Source organism: Scophthalmus maximus, chromosome 21, assembly GCF_022379125.1.
Source record: "Scophthalmus maximus strain ysfricsl-2021 chromosome 21, ASM2237912v1, whole genome shotgun sequence".
NCBI classification, from domain to species: domain Eukaryota; kingdom Metazoa; phylum Chordata; class Actinopteri; order Pleuronectiformes; family Scophthalmidae; genus Scophthalmus; species Scophthalmus maximus.
In genome coordinates, this window is record NC_061535.1 from 5107655 (window position 1) to 5129191 (window position 21537).

Below are 21537 nucleotides of genomic sequence, written 5' to 3' on the forward strand. Positions count from 1 at the left end.
TGCGGCTCAGATTCCATAAACATCCCAGATGCCTTCACATTTCTCTCTCTCTCTCTCTCTCTCTCTCTCTCTGCAGCGCTGTCTCAAAAGGCACAAAGGGTTCCAATTCATCAAGGTGGAAGCTGTGGCGCATATATATTTTTCTTCTTCTTCCTCACAATCTTTTCAGGACCGCCTGTGACAAAAGGTTTCACATGCACCATGATCCATTTGTCACACCATGGCCCTATTTATTTTTTTGCCAAAGAAACAAAGTTCTGCGGAGCAGGATAAAACAGCTGCCCCAGTGGACTTCACGAAAACGTATCTGCCCGGTTTTTGAACAACATAGAGTCGAGGGCAAACCGTCCGTTTGCTCCACTTCCCACTCCGCTGCTGGTCACAGAGTCAGACGAGGTGAACGCGAAGCCAGATTGGGGCTCTTCGTGATGCAAAGTGTCACGTACAGTGCAGCAGCCTGTGGCTCATTTCAAATCATGCGTCATGCATTAGAAAGACAGTCCCATTTATTCAGGCGCCCTCAACTGTCAGCATAGTTCAAATAAAGCACAAAGTGCTGCGCGCTTTTGCAAAACACACGTCTGTGTGTGTGTGGGGGGGGGGGGCACGTGTGTGTTATTCTGTGTGTTATTTTACATCATGCGTTTAGCAGAGCAGCAGAACACAGCGTTACACCGACAGTAATTCCTGGGCACCCTTAAGCAACGAGACCACGTGACCAAAGCGGGGCGGTCGAACTACAAGCCATTTTGGGGACGGTGTCAGTTTCCACTGAGCATACACACACACTCTCTCTCTCTCACACACACACACACACACACGGAGATACACACGCACACACACACACTCACTACTGCATTTCACTGGGGGTGAAGCTGAATGTTTTGGAGGCAAAGTTATCGGTGCCGAAGTGGGAACCGCGCCGAGCCGAAGCCGGAGGACCGGGGCTCGCTTGACACCGCGGATCGGACACGCACACGGCGCCATCGAGGCGGCGAAGGAGACGAGGAGTTTTTTTTTTTTTTAATATTCGCACATCTGAAATGCGCCCCGCTCCGCCGTGCGCCCTCCGCCACTGACAGCGTCTGCAGCCTGCTTCAAGATGGCGGCTCGGCTCCTATTCATTTTCTGCTGATCGCCTCCCCAACTTTCATTGTCTGCTTCGCCCCCGAGCGCCCAGCGATCCCCAGCCCAGCCTCCAGGTACGTTTCATTCGATGTCGCCTCTCGCCGACGGGGCCGCCGGGCGACGTTTGCGGTTCGTGCCTTTGTGTGTTTTTCCTCTCGACGCCGCCGATCCAGCGGTGGATGTGGAGCTCTCAGCGGCGGCTGCAGCGATCACCGACGTGGAGCTCCGTGTGTGTGTGTGTGTGTGTGTGTGCGTGCGTGCGTGCGTGCGCGTGCGTACACCACTTTCTATGCCTCCGTCCATGCAAAAGGTGTTCCGTGCTCGGCCACAAACGCGAATTAAAATCCCCCCGCACCCTCGGTGCCACCGTCCACCCCTCGGGAATCTGTCCGTGTAAGTTGGGAGCGCTCGGGCTTTGCGTTGCGCCGGTTGGATTTAGGTAAAGTGGGAGATCTCGGGCGAGCCAGGCTGGGTCGGCTCGTATGTCCCCGGCAGCAAGTGCTCCGAACGGTCCCCCTGCGTCCGTGTCTGCGCCCAGGGTCTCCACGTTATAGAGTTGGGATGCGCGGGGTCTTGCGGACCGGGCACCGTGTTGGGTTTTGGCGTACGTGGCCGAATGTTGGATTTATTAACTTAACTTGGATCGCTCCCATGCAGGGACGTGACGGAGGGAGGCTCGCACCGTCTTCTGTTGTGCATAAATGTTTCATGACTGTTGGGGTTTTCGAAAAAACACTGGGTGGCCGGTTAACTTTCACCGTGGCCGTTCATGTCTTGGTGTCCATTGAGAAGAATGGCTGGAGTTTGTGAGAAATATGAAAAATGAGCCTACATATCCTGTGTGAAGGGTCTGTGGATGAGTCGTCGGGTGGCTGTGCCTCACCGTACAGCCGAAGCGTCGCTATATGTTTGACTTAAATCCACAGGAGCTGTGTTCATATATACACCGACTGTTTGTCGACATTAAAGCTCATTATGGATTTCCATATTTTTTTCACATATTTGCACGCTGCTGCACCGTGTCTGGATCTGGTGGCAGAGGAAAGACACACACACACACACACACACACACACACACAAACACACACACACATATGAGCCATGGGCTTTTCCGTCTTCCAGATGAATGGATGGTTATTATTTTTACCTTCCCATACATCTGGTGTATGTACTGTATGTAATGGTTTAAAATGAATGTACCCCCCCCTTTCACATATCTAGGGTTGCAGGTTGACAGCATCACCGGTCTGTGAATAGATAGTGATGATGCAGTAGCCTGCAGAACCATCCAATACACGGGACAAAGCCTTTGTGGGGTTTTTTGTTTTTTGACATTCATAAGTTCCAGTCATGTGGCCCGTCAGGGATCTTCGCATATTTAATTGACGGCTCTCTAAAATTAACTGACAGCGGTTTATATGCAGCTCCCATTTTTTCTCTCCCCCCATCGCAGAACTTAATTGGGTTATTTGCAGCTGCTGTTGATTTAAATGAAAGGGGAACCTCCACAAGAGGAACTGCTCTCGTTTTGAAAAGAGGGCATGAGACTTTTGGGTCACTGCGAGAGGACTCTCTCAACGTGCTGCTTCACATGAAGAATTAAAGGCTCAGTAGCTCGGCTGTGGTGAATTATTTGTTTTATTTGCAAAGTCGCGTCCTAAGATTAAACATATATTGTCAATTCAGAAGAAACACATGATGTGTACCTATAGTTTTGCATATGTGCAATCAACAGTTCCTATATTCATTTCCCGTTTTCACGATGGAAATTAGTGGCATGCGTTCATATGCTGCACCTCCTCACGTTTGGATCGGTGCAGTTGTTCACTCGAAGTCTTTTACAAAGTGCAGCTCCCTCCGGACAGAAGGAGAGCAGTTGTCCAAACACCAGCCAATCGATTAATGGCGCAACAGGCTCCCCTTCATATATGCGAAGACTTTACCCATCATTATCCATGCTTTCCAAGTCCCATGTTCAGAGGCGGGTTGGAGCTTCGTTGCCCGCCGGGACTCGGAGCTCAGAGCCGGGCGGGTAGAGAGAGGCGCGCTGTCTGGCTGTCATCCAGCTTTTTACAGGCTGTTTCATCCTCATGCCCTGTGTATGGGGCATGCACGTAAAAAACTTTCAACGGCTGCTGTTTAATATTTCTCCAAGGGAAACGTCATCATACCACAGCCTTCATTATTGTTGTGTGCCACCTCAAGATTAATGTTTTCCCAATAAATGTTCCTCGTGGCTCATAAAACTACAGGACAAACCAGGTGATTTTATTTCACTGTCTGAGCCTTTTTTGTGTAGCGCATCAGAACCGGGTTTGTAAAGTCAAATGCCCAATTTGGCATAAGGTATATAGACGTCTTTGCTGTTTAATAAAGGGGCTGTGTGTGTGACTTTAGTTCACAAAGGCGCGGAATAAATACATAAGTAACGCTGTGATCCAGCTTCAACTTCGGCGCAGACCGCTGCTGCCGCACGGCGCCGATTCTCGCGCACACGCCACGAAGAGCACGGCGCAAAGCGAGAGAGAATGAAAGCCGAGGTTCTCCTCGGGAGTCGCACACGCTACGCTCCTCCTTGTGTCCCACCAAGATTCTGGAAGGTCTTATAAACACGTCGGGTATATATCCTGCATGGCGTTATTCGCCCCCCCCCCCCCTCCCTCTTTCGAAGGAAACCCCGCAGCCCGTTGAACCGATATACGGGCTTATTTTTTTTTCCTTCACAAAATGGCAGCCGTGCTGTCGGCAGCTCGGCAGTCCAGCGGCTTGTCTGTGCGCGCTGAGGGGACGCGGAACCTCCCGGTCCCTGCTCGTTCCCGCCCCGCACACCGGCGGCTCGCCGTCGCCGTGCTGTTGTTTTGGTTTGACATCCTGCCTGGTTCTTGGTCACTGGCCACCAGCCATGTGGGCGAAAAAGCAAAAGGAGTTGCCATAGAAACGCTCAGGTCCCCCCCCCAATAGTGTGTGTGTGTGTGTGTGTGTGTGTGTGTGTGTGTGTGTGTGTGTGTGTGTGTGTGTGTGTGTGTGTGTGTGTGTGTGTGTGTGTGTGTGTGTGTGTGTGTGTGTGTGTGTGTGTGTGTGTCGCACACCTGACGCGGTGAGCCGGTGTCTCCTGTCACCCGCACTCAGCCCGGGGCACTGTCCCACCGTCTGATATCATCTTCATCCAAAAATTCCCCATATTTGGCAAAGTGTTTGGTTATGAAGTGAAGCTGTTGCAACCGAATCTATATATTTGTATTCAGAGTGACATGAGAGGCGGACGCCCCACAAGGTTTTGATGCTGATGATTCTTCCGATGACCTTTAATTTCTGTCGGCTCTGTCTCCATTTTGGCTCTAATATATTTAAAAACTAAAAGAGCTGTTTTTACGCGCCGCGGTTACGCATTTCAACATTCAAAACTATATCCAACCCGAATCTGGAGCTAATGATACAAAAAAAGAAAGAAAAAGAAATTCTCTCCATCACTCATCTTTGAAGACGGAGAATGCCTTTGATCCGTCCGGGCCCGTCTTCTGGCTGATGGTCCGACTCAGACTCGCACCGCTCCTCTGATGTTGCCATGTGTGTTGGACGCGCAGGAGAGCAGCGCGCAGCTCCATCGATCTCCCCGACGAAGGGATTGATTTATGATTACTCACTGCGCCTCCATCAGGTGACTCTGCCGCTGCCTCTCAATCTGCCACCGAGCCCCATCCTTCTCCCCATCGCTTATTGTTGGATTAGCATAAACGATGATGTTGCTTTAACGCGGTCAAACAAACAGAAGCCCCTTTCCCTTTTTTTTTTCTCCAAATGGTCCATGAAACCCGCAGCTCCTCTCTGCTGACCTCCTCGCCTGTGTTTTGACTTTCTTTTTATTGTTTCCATGCAGGATTGTTGTCGTTCCTTTTCTCTCACCATGCATCGAACGACCAGGATAAAGATCACGGAGCTCAACCCTCACCTCATGTGCGTCCTGTGCGGAGGATATTTCATTGACGCCACCACCATAATCGAATGTCTTCACTCATGTGAGCAAACCTGCACACAAAAACAATGTTTTTCCCCTTGAGCTGTGGGCGTGGGGATGTGATGGCATACACAATGGGTTTTTATGTGTAAAGCAATCTTTCCCTGTACACACACACACACACACACACACACACACACACACACACACACACACACACACACACACACACACACACACACACACACACACACACACACACACACACACACACACACACTTTTATTTCAACTTTCCTGCTGTGCTGTTGCCAGTGTGCCTTCATCTTCTCTGGTGACATCTGATACTGCCTTTTTTTTAATTTAATTTCTTTTTTTCTATGAACCTGCAGTCTGCAAGATGTGCATCGTTCGCTACCTGGAAGCCAGCAAATACTGTCCCATCTGTGATGTACAAGTGCATAAAACCAAGCCCCTGCTCAACATTAGGTGAGAACTATGTGCTTATGGAATTTTCTGCCACACATTTTTGTTTTCCTCATCTTCCCCTTAAATAATCTCTCCAACTTTTTTATTTCTGCCTCATCATGGGTTGAGTTGATGTTCCCTTTTATAACTTTAAAAAAAAAAATCCTCTCATACATTTAGTTTTTCTTGATGCAGCCATGACAATCATTTGAACATCCTTTGTTTCCGGTTTCTTGCCCTTTGTGTCTTTACACAAAAACTTTATCATAAACTTGGGATTTTCCACTGCCTTTTAAAGCAGCTAGGAATATAGTGGATGTCTGTGTTGCGTACAGGTTGTCTGTGTAATGTAATGCAGTAAATGATGTATGTATCTTCAAGGATAGCATTTATAAACAAGAAAACATGCCCTTTGGTTGTTTGTAAATCCATCTGTATCAGGTTATTTTATTTATTAAAAACAATATATATATATATATATATATATATATATATTAAATGCAAATGTTGAGATGTCCAGTGTCTCTGTGACTTTACTGAAGTCTCTTCCTCTGTAGGTCTGACAAAACTCTACAGGACATCGTGTACAAACTGGTCCCTGGCCTCTTCAAAAGTAAGTTACTTTCGTTCTGACTGTTTGAATATATGCTCTATTTTTTTTTTTTGATTAGTCATTTCATCCAGTCATCCAGCTCAACCACTACAGCAACTGCATAACCAAAGTGACGACAGAGGAATAAATCCTAATCAATTTACCCCTTGTAATAATATGATATCCAGATATTAAGGATGTATATGAGACACATGATGGTTTCAGTCTGTTTTTTAAATATTTTATTTAGTGCCTGTTTTCAATCCAACGCTGTGGCTGCTGAGCTGAGCAGATTTTTGTGACTTTGTAACACCAGTTTCTGTTTTGTTTCACTTTACATGCTGTTGATAAACCTGTTGAACTAGGTCAAGTAAAACTTCCCATGTCTCACACTTATATCACACTCGTATATTGTAGAAAAACCATGATAAGATAGAAATGAGATTTAGGGACTTTTTTGGGGGCAACGACTATTTTAGTTGTACTGAAATAAATCTAGGATTTAATCAAATATACGTATTGTTCTGGTGTAATTTGTCGTGGTGTGTTCAGATTTTATTGCTGCAAATCACATAGAGGAAAAAAACGAAGCACAATAAAAACTCTAGTGTGTTCCCCGCCCTGCAAAGTTTTTTCCTGTGTAAACTGAAAGTGGTCATCGTAATGGGTTCTCTTTCTGAATGTCCTCAGATGAAATGAAGAGGCGGAGGGACTTTTATGCTGAGCACCCAGTAGACGGTGAGTTTGAACGCATGCATCGATGATCGGATTTTCCATTCGGTCACCACGCCGAAGGAAAAAACATTTTGCCCTCCTTCCTTTTGGAGGAAATGACGGTGTTGATTTTACACTTTGGCCAACTGCGTTCCAAAAACAATTCATTCGTGTCATGTGTTTCTTCTGCAGCCTCTAACGGATCGAACGAGGACCGCGGAGAGGTGGCCGACGAGGACAAGAGGATTATTACAGATGATGAGATCATCAGCCTCTCGATTGAGTTCTTTGACCAGAGCAGGTATGATGTGCTTTACAGTGTTTGTGTATGTTAAAGCAAGTCATTAGTGTTAATGTGAAATGATTGCAGCGTATCAACTCTGCATATTTATATAGATATGGGTTGATCTTTACAGACTAGAAATCTTGACATTTTATTCAAAAGATTTAGAGGCTGTTTGTTCCAACCAGGTGTGTTTGGGTGTCAGAGACTTTCTTTAGATAAGGTCCTGCATTAAAAATGATCGAATCTAGTCACAACCTTGGTGCTGTCGAGTGATAATATCCCCTTCTCTTATTCTGGATTGATATAAGGCAGTTCTTGTCAACCCTCCAGCTCAGCCCAGCGCTCCAACAGTCCATAATGTGTAATACAATACAATACTTTTTTTTTTTTAAGTTAAATTATGTGCTCCGTTTGTTTTGGTTTTCCTCTTAGATACCCTTCTGACTCAGCCTTTACAGTATGATTTCTAGAGAATATTAATTATTTGACTTAATTTTTTGGTAATTTACCAACTTCGTTCAGATGCAGACAGCGGTGTCCTAAATACAATAGGAATATTACAAAACTATATACACATTTAAACAGCTGTTGACATAAGGAATAAGCTACACTATGTGTAAAATTTAATTTCCGGGTGGAAAAAGGGGGGAAAGCAATTAAGTCAACTTTTTATTCAAGTTGATTTTTGATTTTGATTTTTAAATTGTTTTTTGTATATATATATAATTCAATTCTGTTATCATTTTGGGCACATGAACAACATACTCTACATACAGACTGCAGGCTTGAAAATATCATAATACTTTTGCTTTTTAATTCTGTGCAGGCTGGGAGCTGGCGTGGAGGACAAGCAGTGTAAAGATCAGGTATGTTTTTTTTGTCCACATTCTTTCCGAGCATTATTTATTTGTTTACCCGTTAATGTCAATTTTAAAACCAGTTAAAGATTAAAAATCCCCTTTCTATTCAGAAATGAATTAATATTTAGTTACTAAAGCTAAGTAGTATTTGTTTAGCAAATAATTTTCCAGATTTTTTTTTTTTTTTAAGGTGGACCAGCCTGTGTTCTCTTTTGCAATTTAAACCTCTACAGTCACTTTCTTTGTCAATTCCAATGTGCTGGCATATGGCTGATTTTGGAATATTGATATAAATCTGCAGGTGGCTAACAAGAGGTACCTGCAGTGTCCAGCAGCCATGACGGTCATGCACCTGAGGAAGTTTCTGCGCAGTAAAATGGACATCCCAAACACCTACCAGGTCTTTTTTTTCATCTTTTATGAATTGAAAAATACATAAACGGCATATTTAAACTATTTTTAATATACATTTGTTTTCAAAAGATTATATTAAAAGTTGTTGTTTTTTTCTGTCCAGGTTGAAGTCATGTATGAAGACGAACCTTTGAAAGATTACTACACGTTAATGGATATAGCATATATCTATACTTGGAGAAGGGTAAGACATCTGTTGAGACCAAGATCTCAGTTGGTTTTATCCAAAACGCTGCCAGTCCCAAATCCTATATGACCTTACATTGTCAATTCATTAAAATGTATTCAGGAACTGACCATTTTAAAATCGTAAACAGTTGACGACCAAAATAATTAATTTCCAAAGTTTAAATTGCAGTGTTGAATATAAAATTCGGTTGCATTCATATTCTTTTTATTAAGGCAAGCAATGTCCTATTGTAATTGTAGGAATTATTTTTAGCAAAAGTTAATTGACTTTTTGAGGCCTGAACGTGCTCGAAAAGTTGTTAGAATTTGCAGATGCATCAGGAATGGGGAAAAATTGGTATTAATTATAATTACTATTATTATGAATGAAATTTTTGTTGAAACATTTACCTACATTTTATTGCCATAACCTAGAGCAGCTTTGATAAAGCACACACGAGTTCCCACCTCTTTGTAAATGGGGACACCTCTTTGGACGAAAATTCATAATTTGTCACATTCAGCCAGAGTTGTTAATGAAAGTTATTATCGCCGCCACAGAACGGCCCGCTGCCCCTGAAGTACCGAGTCCGACCCAACTGTAAGAAGATGAAGGTGAGCCACGCGCAGCAGGAAGGCCAGAACAGCGCGAGCAGGTCCGGCCCGGAGAGCGACTCCGCCAGCGACAAAGCCGGAAGTCCCGCCGGGGCTCCGTCCACGTCCTCCTCGCTGCCGAGCCCCGGCACGCCCGCTCAGTCCCCGCACCCGCAGCTTCCACACGGCCCCAATAACGTCAACGGGACCCCCGCCGCCGACGCCGCCCCTCCGACCCCCAGTCGGCCCTTCACCCAGTTCGGAAGCGGCGGCGGTGGCGGCGGCGTCACCAAGCCCCGGAAGGTGTCCCTGAACGGCTCGTCGACCTCTTCCGGATGACGCGCTGCGCCGGACCGGATCGGACCGGACCAGCCAACGCCAGACACCCGTTCAGCTAATACAGTTTCCATGCCAACGTAGTTCCATTGTGTAGACGACGTTCTCTCCCTTTCTCTCGCCATTTGTTGTTCTGAATATCACGGCATCCTGTGTCAAGTCTAAACGTAGTGGAATCAGAGACATTTCAAAATAAAAGTTATGCGGAAGTTGGGTGGAGTGGGAATGTCGATATGAAAGAAAATGTTGATGTTGGGGGGGGGGGGGGGGCAGCAGTGTGCGAAAGGAGAAGGTCACGACATTCAGACCTTTTAAAAGCTACATCTTTATTTTACAGAAGCGACTGAAGATAGATTTTCACATGTTCTTTTACAGGTTTTGTTTTTATCAAGTTCGGCGTGTTTGTCAGGCATATTTCATGTGCTGGGATAATTTTTCCCCTCAAACTGTCAGTTTAAACGTGCATGCTCATGAGAACACTTTTCTTTTAAAGGAAAGAGAATTCCACGTGTTTACACCACAAGTCTCATTTGGACGATTGTTTTAAAAAAAAATCAGGCATTGATCCAGTTCCACGTGAAAAGAAAATACATCTGTATAGCGCTGTTGTTGACTTCACGGGGAGAAATGCCTATGGAGGGGAAAAAAATCAACTTTACTTTTTGACTTTTTACTGGAAAAAACTAAAACCACCTTGTAGCCGCGGTGGAATCGGATTGCTTGTAAATCCTCCACTTCATAAGCACGTTATAAGCAGTTGTAGACGATCTACGTGTAAATAGAAACAAAATGCATATTTAATCAGCGACGTTATTCCCTTACCCCCTTTTTTTTTTCGTTGTGAAGGAATGACCTGAGCTCCTGTTCAGCTCCATTTCATGCTCAGTTGACAGATGTTTTGATGTCTCCCGTGTTTTTTCCTGTATTTTTATCGCTCGATTTTATGGACAACTTATTGTATTGTTACTGTTGCACAGTATAAAACGTCTAAATAAAATAAAAAAATAAAAAACATTTTACACTTATGCAAGAAGTCAGCGCGGTGTTGTTGCTGTGATGGATCAGCTGGTGGACTCTTGTGTGGAATGGATAAAGGAACAATTCAGAGGGACAGACGGTGCGAAGCACCAGATGTTAGTCTGAGACCGCAGTGATGGAGATAACCGAGTTGAAGGGGAGTTCTGGCCCGTGATCAAATTATATACTGAGCACATTCAATTAAGCATTTATGACTGTTGTAAGTTGCATTTCACTGCACCGAAAATCACCAGTTTTAATTGCAAATTTAAAATAAAATTTAAGAAAAGTCTAAAATGACTACGACTCATCAACTGATGACACTTTTTTTTTTAATCTAAGTGAATTCATTTTCACTCATATAAAACAGACATTTGGTTGGAAACAAAGTTGAATGGTACAAGTATAATCCACCAAACCAACTCGTTTTAACGAATGAATCGCATTTTCTTGTGTAATTACATTTTCTTTTTTTTTCTTTTTTTAAAAATCTAATTGATTATAATATAATATTCAAAGAAAAATGTTCACGGCTGTGATGTTTAAATCACTTTTCCATGAGGCAACTCTCTCAACAACGATTTGTTAATCACATCTATCTAAACCCAGATTAGTAAATCAAATCAACTTTAAGAATGTGTTTTACTGGTAAATGAAGGAATGAAGTAAACTACTCTATTAGATATGTGCTAATATTTCTATTTTATAAACATAGTTTCACAGAGCAGCTTCACTACTACATAACCCAGTCCCAGAGAAATAAAACGAAAGATATTCAGGTTTGAATATATATATATATAATATTAGTCTACTGAGCGATAAAAAGGCTCATCTGATGTAATGTGTGAATTTCCTCTGTAAAATTGACAAAATCCTAAAAAAAAGAAACGAAAATGAACTCAAAACCTGGACATGATCCGATTTCACATAAAAACTAAAGATGTTGGTGGGATAAATATTTCTTCTGAATGACAAAGCCTGCATTTTAAAATTCTACCGGACACAGATGTGGCTAAGACATCGAGCAATTAGGCTTTCAAAAAAGTAAATCGGTGCCTTGTCACCTAAAATACCTTAATTTAATGTCGCCCAGCTATTCTGATAAACTGATAAATGTGTATGTGTGTCTGAACAGGCGAGATTATAGATTAGTGAATGAAATCTGATTGATTGAGGAAGATGAAAAGACTCTGATTATGACCGTTTGATCTCAGATCATGAGCATCAATCTGCGCGCCAATTTTTTTGTCAAAAATAAAATATGATGCATTGTTAATAATGATACTATCCAGCATTACTTAAGAAATTCAGAAGCACCTTGAACGGATGTTTGCCTAAATGTAAGTACAGTAATGTGCTGACAATAGTCCGCCTCAGCAGATAAACTGTGAGCCATAAACTGTGGCGAACTCTCAGCCATGTTAGGGATGAACTTTAGCAAAAGAGGGAGAGAGAGAGAGGACGATATTCGATTTGGACGATACACACTTATTATTATTATTTAAAAAAAATAGCATATACATTTTACAATCACCTAAAAGTAATTGACCCTGACACGTTCCACAACACAGCTCTGATTTGTAGAGGGACGCCCCCTCAGCCAGCTGATCCTTGGACTCTGCTCACAGACACAAATCCCCTTAGCATAAACCAAATTATAAGAATACAGAATGAAAACTACTTGACCCATTGGACAGAGTCGACCAAAAACAAAGAGCAAATTGTAATGTTACATGGCCCCAAACAGAGATGACACAGTGGCAGCACTGGGACTGATCCTTAACGAAGGAAGTCGCTGACCGTGTGCAGACTCAGGGAGCACATGTCGCCATCGAGGGAGAGAGGCCCCCACAGGCAGACCTGCTTCCCGAAAGAGAAAGGCAGACTGTGCAGCCACTGCAAACAACACCAGGTGGAAACCGAGCTGCACGTTTTAACCACCTGCCAAACTATACCAAGACATCCGAGACACATACGTTCCACCGATTGGTAACACCCAAAGGGATTTCGAGAACATGACCAATGAAAAAAAATTACTTGCTGGGTGAAATTCTACAATGTGCAGCAGCACAATTTGTGAACTGCTGTGACAAGAAGAGGAGTCAGAAGGCACAAAACATCAAAGATTGTTAACCTGTCCTGCACTAAACATTTGCAATGTATTCACTAGTGTAAATCTTTTCATGGCCACACTTATTTATTTTTGTCTCAATGCATCTTTACCCATCTGTGTACATATATATATATATATATATATATATATATATATATATATATATATAGGTCTATATGTAACTAACTAGTTGACTGCTGTTGTATGTACATTTTTTTTTCTTCACAATGTAAATTTCCCATGCCAATAAAGATGCTTTGAACTGAATTCATGAAATGTATCGATGCATCATGTCTTATTGAGTTGTTGCAACAAATGTGCAAGATCATTTTTAGGCAGCATTAACAAGAAGTTTATTAATTTCCTTAATTTCTTATTGATTTGATAGATAATCCCGTGGGATCCCCAATCTTGCAGTTCCCGAGTGCCCCCCTGGCATTTTGCGCCCTATAGGTAACCTTCTCTGTCGCCTATGCCACGGGACGGTCCTGTGTCTGACTATTTTTATTCATATTTAAAGAATAAAATAAAAAAAAGTTGTAGGCTAAATATATACCCTAAAAAAGCACTCACTTATTGTCTTTATTTTAATTTTATCTATCATTGTCTGCTGTGGCAGCATGCTAGATATGAACCGAAATGTCTACAGTGGTCCTTATTTCAAAAATATGTATTGTATAATACATAATAATATTATTTATACTACTACTACTACTAATACTAATAATAATTATAATAATTGAAATGATAATAAAGTATAGTTAGTAAATATTTAACCGGGTTCACAAACCACTGCAGCAGCCTACAAAAATAACAGGAGGGACTATATAGTCCAGCCAAGTCCTCTGAGGACTCACTGCTCGAGCAGACAAAGCGAGAAGTAGCATCATAAGAGGTTCAGTTCCACATCAGCTCGTGTGTTGACCAGTAACGTTTCGACTCGTGTGTTTTTCTTTGAATCGAGTTTGAATGCTTTCTTCCCGCGGGAACAAAGGAAGCGAGCGGAGCTCTCTCTCTCAACTTACTTCCGGGGGAAAACACGAGCGCGATCATTGAGCGAGCGGAGTGATTCCTCTCCTCGGTAGACGATCTTTGATTAGCATCTACAGAACATCCTGCTTCCTGTCTGTTGCCATGGCAACACCGAACAACAACAACTAGTCCAGACCTGGACACGGCTGAGAGAAAACCACTGATGCTTGTGACAAATCCTCTTTTTTTCTAGGTTGATTAAACAGTTAAACACGTGAAAAAGTATTTTTTCGGCCATCTAATTTAAAAATGAGTCAACGACAGATCATACAAGGTGAGTTTCATGAGCTATTTAAAAGGTCACAGGTAGCTGGGAGGAGGGACTGTTAATGTGTTTGTGCTTTGTAGTTTTCGAGCAGTATCAGAAATCAAGGATGCAGTTTGTGCAAACTGTCGCTGATCTGGCGAACAGACCCCAAAACATAGAATTCCTGCAAAATGCTGGTAAGAAACAATATAACAAGTTTTAAAAAAAGTCAGTTTGCCTTACCTGCTAATTCCAGTGTTTCCTGCCCTCGTCTGCAGGTGTGATGTCCCTGCTGCGTCCCCTGATGCTGGACGTGGTCCCCGGCATCCAGCAGACAGCAGCTTTGGCTCTGAGCCGCCTGGCAGACCACAGTTACGACCTGGCCGAGGCTGTGGTGAATGAGGACATCCTGCCCCAGCTGGTCCACTCCCTGGCCTCGCAGAACGTCAGTAGTTCTTTCGCAGCCTTCTTCTACTCTGTTCTAATATTTTGTTGCTCCTGGATGTTGGGAGCAAAAGTGGCAGGTTGTCTCCACGGATGTTGTTAGAGAGGGAGGAGAGAGCGGAGACAGAGGGAGGCCACCCTGCAGTACAGCTCAGGGTAAGCCTGATGAATGAGGGAGTTTTTCAGGGGCTAACTTGACAGTTCTCTTGGGGGCTACTTCAAAACCTGAGAGCTCCTTTTTGACCATGAGAGCAACCGGGCCTTTGTTTTCTCTCTCTCAGCCCACTCGAAGTGGAGACACACATGGTTTACGTCTTGTGGGGTATTGCAGTGTCACATGATAATCTTGAAATCTGACAAGAAGTTTGGTGCTGAATTTTATCTCAGGCTGTTTCAACCAGAAAGAGAGTTAGATCAGGCTACACAAACAGCTGAAGCACATCAAACGTATACATTTATTTTTGCGTAATAAGAAAAGTCAAAGCTTACTCTTGTGTGAGGCCCTGAACAATAAGAGATTAACAGCAATGTCAACAAAACAGGGTTAAAAAGTCTCAAATGACAATGTGTTTGTGAATAAGCAAATATAGGAAAAAATGAATTTGGTTTGAGTTTGTTTATGTAGCTATAGAACAGTATCATAAATTAAGAGTCACTTTTAAATGCCAGCCTAACCTTTTGCTTAAAGACGAACACGTAGTTATACAAGAAGTCAGCTCGGCGTTGTTGCTGTGATGGATCAGCTGGTGTCCTGTCTGAAATGAAAAAAGGAATAATTCAGAGGGCGACATGGTGTCTGAATCAGCAGTGATGGAGATAATCAAGTTAAAGAGGAGGCGGAGGAGGAGGAAGATGAGATCCGGCCCGTGTTACTGAGCACATATGACTAAGTTGCATTTCAATGCACCAAAAGTGACCAGTTTTAATGGAAAATTAAAAATTAAATTCAAAAAAACTGATGATGATTTTTATCTAAATGAATTAATTTTCACTCTCTATAAAACAGACATTTGGTTGGAAACAAAGTTGGATGCTAAAAGTGTAAACCACTAAACCAACTCTTTTTAACGAATTAATGACATTTTCTAATTTAATAAAATTTTCCTTCCAAATATTTTTCCATCAAATTGATTAAGATATAAAATAAAAAGAAAAAGAAATGTTCACGGCTGTGATGTTTAAACCCCTTTTCCATGAGGCGACTCTCAACAATGATTTGTTGATCACATCTATCTAAAATGAGATTAAACCTGGATTAGTAAATCAAATCATAACTGTCCTTAATTTTTCTAATAAAAGTCTGTTGTAAGTCAAAACCTTAGATTGTTGTCAAACCTGTAAGCTAGTTTTGGTCAAATTTCAAAGGAAGGTGGTAGGTAGGCAGACTCAGCAGACATACTGACTCTTCAAGGTGAATGTTTGCTTAGTGCTCTCCATTACACGTGTAATTAGTCAAAATCAATGAACTCACGAAAACTCAAACAAAAGGCACATGTTCACAGCAGCAGGGGCCTCACCTTGTTCTTTCTCCTCAAGAAGCAACAGGAAAAAAAAATGCTACTGAATATATAGGGTAGGAAGGTTCAATATACACCTACACTCCTTCAGCCCATACCAGTATTTACAGAGGGATGAAACAGTGACCGTAACACCAGGAAATATAAATTATCATTTAGCTCCTGTCACAAGCTCATTACATTTCTAAATCATTATCTGAAAGGTACGCATCTCAACAGATTTTACTAACAAACAATATGAAACTAAGCATTTAGACTTAAAATAAACCCCCCACCAGTTGGTGTAACCCATGATGTCAGCGATGACATCAGCAACACCATGAAAACCAGGAAGTTGTGGGCGGGGCCTCTCCCAAACAATTGACCATGCATGGTGGCTCTGAACAAAGGAACAAACAATTGTATGTATGGACAGAGAAACGAACATATTACAAACCTGCAACTTAAAAAAGATAACTGAATGGCTGTGTGTTTGCTTTAACTTACATATGCTTTGATGTGAACTGTAACATTATGCTAACACAAACAAACCTGGGATAGTGTGTGAAGAAATCTTACCTTGGCAATGCTAAATTATAGCAAAATGAACACATGTAGAAAATAATGATGTGCAAGAAGACTTGTAGAAAGGAACAAGATATCTCACCCACTTTGTCACAAAACCACATTGTCAAACAAGTGTGTGTGTGTGTGTCCGTCCGTGTGTGTGTGTGTCCGTGTGTGTGTGTGTCCGTGTGTGTGTGTGTGTGCGTGCGCGCGCGCGTGCGCAGAGGTTCTATAAGAAAGCAGCAGCATCTGTGCTGAGGGCAGTGGCCAAACACTCCCCCGGACTGTCCCAAGCTGTGGTGGAGTGTGGGGGGGTGGATGCCCTGGTTCTCTGCCTGGAGGACTTTGACCCTGGGGTGAAAGAGGCCGCTGCTTGGGCTCTCGGCATCATCGCACGACACGATGCGAGTAAGCACGTATCAATATTTCCCACGTCTTAAAGATCTCCTTCATGCATTTGACTTGTCATGTGTCGCTTTCCCATCACCACACATGCAGTGCTGTCTCAGTCTGTTGTGGATGCGGGTGCTATCCCCCTACTGGTGCTGTGTCTCCGGGAGCCTGAGATGGCCCTCAAACGCATCGCAGCCTCCACCCTGAGCGACATCTCCAAACACACGGCAGAGCTGGCCCAGGCTGTGGTGGACACCGGGGCCATCGCACATTTGGCACAAATGATCCTCAACCCGGACGCAAAACTCAAGGTAGGACAGGGAGGAGAGAGTCACTGACCAGCTGCTGGTTCGACTCAGCTCATGATCCATAACAAAAGTATCAACTAAGGGCAAACATTTTCTCAGTTTTTCGTTTTCTTTTCTCTGAAAAATGTTTAAAAGTTCACCAAGGAGCTGCTAGGGCAAAAGCGCAGTGGGAAAATGGTCTGCTCGCAGGAAGAAATAGACCAACATCTGAGGCAAACAGTGATCCAGAAAGAGAGCAGGGTTTGTTGGAATGCAACATCCGAATAGACACCCCCTGAACCGGGTCTGCAAAATGTGTGTCTGCAAAGCAAGGGCAAGCTCTGCTCCAGGACCAAGTGAAGGTCTTCTTCGGTGCTGTTTCCAAGCTACTGTGCATTTACCTGGCAAACAACACCTACATCGAGACATCAGTCTAGAAGGTTGGCATCTCACGGATGCCAGGCTGATTGATTTGGATGAACCAAGGGAATATTCAGACATGTTTGTGTGTCCATCCAGAGGCAGGTGTTCTCAGCACTCAGCCAGATCAGCAAGCACTCGGTCGGCCTGGCAGAGATGGTGATTGAGGCAGAGATCTTCCCTGCAGCACTGGCCTGCCTCAAAGATCCAGATGAGTATGTGAGGAAGAATGTCACAACTCTGATGAGGGAGGTGGTGAAACAGACACCAGAGGTACTGCACGCACGCACACACACACACACACACACACACATTCATACACAATGCATCAATGGCAGCAAACTAATTAATGTGTGTGTGTGTGTGTGTGTGTGTGTGTGTGTGTGTGTGTGTGTGTGTGTGTGTGTGTGTGTGTGTGTGTGTGTGTGTGTGTGTGTGTGTGTGTGTGTGTGTGTGTGTGTGTGTGTGTGTGTGTGTGTGTGTGTGTTTGTGTGTGTGTGTTTCCAGCTGTCTCAGGTGATTGTTAACTGTGGCGGAATGGCAGCAGTGGTCAATTACCTGGGGGACTGCCAGGGAAACCTGCGGCTGCCGGGGATCATGATGCTGGGATATGTGGCGGCTCATAGCGAGAACCTCGCCATGGCTGTCATTTTCTCCAAGGTGTGTGCGCATGTTTGGATGATCTCCCTCCATGTGACAGCTAAAGCCAACCACTATACCCAGAGACATTCCTTCCAAGTCCAGTATCTAGGTCACATAAAACTGAACCAGTCCTACTGTGCTGTGTCCTCCTGTCCTGCAGGGGGTGCTCCAGCTGGCCCAGTGTCTGTCTGAGGAAACCGAGCATCACATCAAGGCGGCCACAGTGTGGGCCATCGGCCAGATAGGGCACCACACACCTGAGCATGCGAAGGCCGTGGCCACGGCTAACCTGCTGCCCAAACTCCTGGAGCTGTACATGGAGGCCGGCAGCTCAGAGGACCTGCAGGTCAAAGTAAGAGCTGCAGGCCGAGCTGCATACACTGACTCAGTGCAATGACAGCAGTGCTAAAACACCGAATACTTTTGACTAATCAATCATTTTTAAGGTCTCTTGCAAAAGAAAAGGAGATTTCAGAATTTCTCTTGACATTTTTTCCCCTCGTGTCATTCCAGAGTAAAGAGGCCCTGAAGAGCATTCTGCAGAAGTGCACCTACCTGCCAGGTCTGGAGTCCCTCCTGTACGATGCCCCGAGCAACATCCTCAAACATGTCGTGTGCCAGTTCAGCAAGGTGAGGGAACATCACCACCCTGAACCAGAAATGTTGTTTTAATCCAGAGGATGGAGCCTTGTACGTTTAAGTGTTTACACACGTGTCCTCCATCTCACCCGAAGGTGCTGCCTCATGACAGCAAGGCCCGGCGCTTGTTCGTGACCAGCGGGGGCCTGAAGAAGGTGCAAGAGATCGATGCTGAGCCCGGCTCTCCTCTGCAGGAGTACATCAATGCCATCAACAGCTGTTTCCCTGAGGAGATAGTCAGGTATACACAGGCCCGCAAAGACACACACTTTGTCCAAAGTGTCTAAACTCTGTGTCAGTGTGCCATAGTGAGAGACATAAACAGTAATCTGGGACTGACTCATGTGATCACAGACTGTGTACTGACTCAGCTGGATCCATATGATCTCTCCTTCCACCATCAGCAACAGCTACAACTGGTGCTCTGTTTTGTAGAATTTCTAAATGGCAATAAAAGGCTTTGCTTTTACAACCAGGACCAAGGAAAATTCAAACTAGAAGAATCAAGGTTACATATGCAGATACAAATAAATAGGTCAAACAAAGATGATTCTAAGCAAAGAGTTTGAACGAAATCCAGCACTGGCTGAATTATAAACAATTCTTCTGTAAAGTGCATTGAGTGGTCGATAAGACTAGAAAGGCAATATATATAAATAGTCCATTTACTATTAAGGAATTTACTGTGTTTGTGTGTGTGTTTTGTTTCAGGTACTATTCCCCTGGCTACTCTGAGGTGTTGTTGGAGAGGTTAGAGAACTACCAGCCGGCCTGATGTCATTGTCATTTAAAGATGTAGCCTTCATATGCTTTGATAGTAAATTTAAGAAGTTTTATCCAAAATAAGTTTTTCCATCTTTTATATTGTGTCAACAGTGAAAATAAAATAAAGAACAGTATCATAATTAAGTGTCACTTTTAAATGCCAGCCTAACCTTTTGTTTAAAGACAAACACGTAGTTATACAAGAAGTCAGCTCGGCGTTGTTGCTGTGATGGATCAGCTGGTGTCCTGTCTGAAATGAATAAAGGAATAATTCAGAGGGCGACATGGTGTCTGAATCAGCAGTGATGGAGATAATCAAGTTAAAGAGGAGGCGGAGGAGGAGGAAGATGAGCTCCGGCCCGTGTTAAAATCATGTAACTGAGCACATATGACTAAGTTGCATTTCAATGCACCAAAAGTGACCAGTTTTAATGGAAAATTTAAAATTAAATTCAAGTAAACTGATGATGATTTTTATCTAAATGAATTAATTTTCACTCTCTATAAAACAGACATTTGGTTGGAAACAAAGTTGGATGCTAAAAGTATAAACCACTAAACCAACTCTTTTTAACGAATTAATGACATTTTCTAGTTTAATAAAATTTTCTTTTCAAAATTTCTTTTAATCAAATTGATTAAGATATAAAATACAAAGAAAAGAAATGTTCACGGCTGTGATGTTTAAACCCCTTTTCCATGAGGCGACTCTCAACAATGATTTGATAATCACATCTATCTAAACTGAGATTAAACCTGGATTAGTAAATCAAATCAACTTTAAGAATGTGTTTTACTGGTAAATGAAGGAATGAAGCAAAATACTCTATTAGATATGTGCTAACATTTTATTTTTATAAACATGATTAGAGCAGTTTCACTACATAACCCAGACCCAGAAAAATGAAACAAAAGATCTTCAGACTTATTCATATTGAATATATATGTTAGTCTACTGAGCGATAAAAAGGCTCATCTGTAATGTGACAATTGTAAAATTGACGAAACCGAAAAAAGAATATAACTTAAAGAAAATATAGAAAATAAACTCAAAACCTGGATATGATCCGATTTCACATAAAAACTAAAGATGTTGGTGGGTTTAATATTTCTTCTGAACGACAAAGCCTACATTTTAAAATACTGCTACCGGACACAGAAATGTGGCTAAGACATCAAGCAATTAGGCTTTACATTTCTTTCTTTTTTTAAATCAGTGCCTTGTAACCTAAGATACTTCACCTAATTTTATGCCTACAAAAACGACAAAGGCTATAAATTCCAGCCAAGTCCTCTGAGGCGAGAAGCAGCATCACGAGAGGTCCCGCTCCACATCAGCTCGTGTTGACCTTTAACGTTTCGACCCGTCTGTTTTTCTTTGCATCGTGTTTGAATGTTGATGCAGTGAACGCGTCACACGTAATCATTAGCTCGGTCGTTTTTCCCCCGCGGGAACAAAAGGAAGCGCCGGAGCTCATACTCTCAACATATTTTCCGGCTAGAAAACGCGAGCGCGACGTGGCGTCTGAGCCGATCAAAGAGCGAGCGGAGTGATTCCTCACCTCGGTAGAAGATCTTTGATTGGGAGCGACAGAACATCCTGCTTCCTGTCTGTTGCGGTGGCAACACTGGACAACAACTAGTCCAGACTTTGATATGGCTGAGATAAAACGACATAATAAAACATCCAATGAAACAAGTACACAAGAAAAACGAGGCTAAATGTAGAAAATTTGTGGAAATAACAGAAATAAATAAACATGTTTTTTTAAAGGAAAAAAGGGAAAGAAAAAAGTCCATCAGGAGGGTCTGCGTCCTTGTACTATGGGATAGATTTCCGTTTTAGTCTGTCCACATAAGATACAAATGATTGCCATAGGAGGAATTCATTGCTTTTTCTGGGTTGATTAAACAATTTAAGGGGGGAAAAGGTACCCCCATCTGATTGAAACGGAGTCCCA

General features: G+C 43.0%; 2 protein-coding genes and 2 long non-coding RNA genes across 14 annotated transcripts; 2 read left to right on the plus strand and 2 right to left on the minus strand.

Moving 5' to 3' along the window:
- Positions 1–757: 757 nt before the first annotated feature.
- On the plus strand, positions 758–10539 carry bmi1a (bmi1 polycomb ring finger oncogene 1a). Of its 2 annotated transcripts, none has more exons than XM_035619014.2 (10): positions 758–1202; positions 5006–5144; positions 5475–5571; positions 6108–6163; positions 6833–6880; positions 7049–7157; positions 7969–8008; positions 8304–8402; positions 8520–8600; positions 9146–10539. In XM_035619014.2, the coding sequence occupies exons 2-10, from the start codon at positions 5033–5035 to the stop codon at positions 9515–9517; spliced, it is 1014 nt and encodes a 337-aa protein (XP_035474907.1). In that variant the 5' UTR covers positions 758–1202; positions 5006–5032; the 3' UTR covers positions 9518–10539. The 2 variants fall into 2 exon arrangements, with proteins under 2 accessions (XP_035474907.1, XP_035474906.1); XM_035619013.2 differs by lacking the exon at positions 758–1202 and adding an exon at positions 3936–4786.
- Positions 3777–4359, minus strand: LOC124849753. The gene is made up of 2 exons (XR_007030275.1): positions 4218–4359; positions 3777–4017 (listed from the first exon to the last, which is right to left on the minus strand). It is a non-coding gene; the product is annotated as an uncharacterized LOC124849753 (long non-coding RNA).
- On the minus strand, positions 4922–21516 carry LOC118291093. Of its 10 annotated transcripts, none has more exons than XR_004786542.2 (10): positions 21139–21516; positions 19747–19826; positions 19179–19251; positions 18901–19036; positions 18728–18821; positions 16160–16263; positions 15043–15122; positions 14857–14870; positions 14167–14421; positions 4922–5154 (listed from the first exon to the last, which is right to left on the minus strand). It is a non-coding gene; the product is annotated as an uncharacterized LOC118291093 (long non-coding RNA). The 10 variants fall into 10 exon arrangements; XR_004786544.2 differs by having other exon boundaries at positions 20819–21516; XR_004786543.2 differs by lacking the exon at positions 19179–19251 and having other exon boundaries at positions 18901–18999.
- LOC118291090 (sperm-associated antigen 6-like) lies at positions 13752–19716 on the plus strand. The gene is made up of 11 exons (XM_035619012.2): positions 13752–13950; positions 14025–14120; positions 14202–14368; positions 16655–16838; positions 16929–17134; positions 17630–17803; positions 18038–18190; positions 18333–18524; positions 18686–18802; positions 18907–19052; positions 19523–19716. Exons 1-11 carry the CDS (start codon positions 13926–13928, stop codon positions 19584–19586), a joined length of 1524 nt encoding a protein of 507 aa, XP_035474905.2. The 5' UTR covers positions 13752–13925; the 3' UTR covers positions 19587–19716.
- Positions 21517–21537: the final 21 nt, after the last annotated feature.

Bases quoted from the DNA above. Each gene is read 5' to 3' on its own strand.
- bmi1a (XM_035619013.2), top strand. From the start codon at position 4,694: ATGTGTGTTGGACGCGCAGGAGAGCAGCGCGCAGCTCCATCGATCTCC. The intron at 5,572-6,107 runs GTGAGAACTATG...CTTCCTCTGTAG, and splicing joins AAGCCCCTGCTCAACATTAG to GTCTGACAAAACTCTACAGG. The intron at 6,881-7,048 runs GTGAGTTTGAAC...TTTCTTCTGCAG, and splicing joins TGCTGAGCACCCAGTAGACG to CCTCTAACGGATCGAACGAG.
- LOC118291090 (XM_035619012.2), top strand. From the start codon at position 13,926: ATGAGTCAACGACAGATCATACAAG. The intron at 17,135-17,629 runs GTAGGACAGGGA...GTGTCCATCCAG, and splicing joins ACCCGGACGCAAAACTCAAG to AGGCAGGTGTTCTCAGCACT. The intron at 19,053-19,522 runs GTATACACAGGC...GTTTTGTTTCAG, and splicing joins TTCCCTGAGGAGATAGTCAG to GTACTATTCCCCTGGCTACT.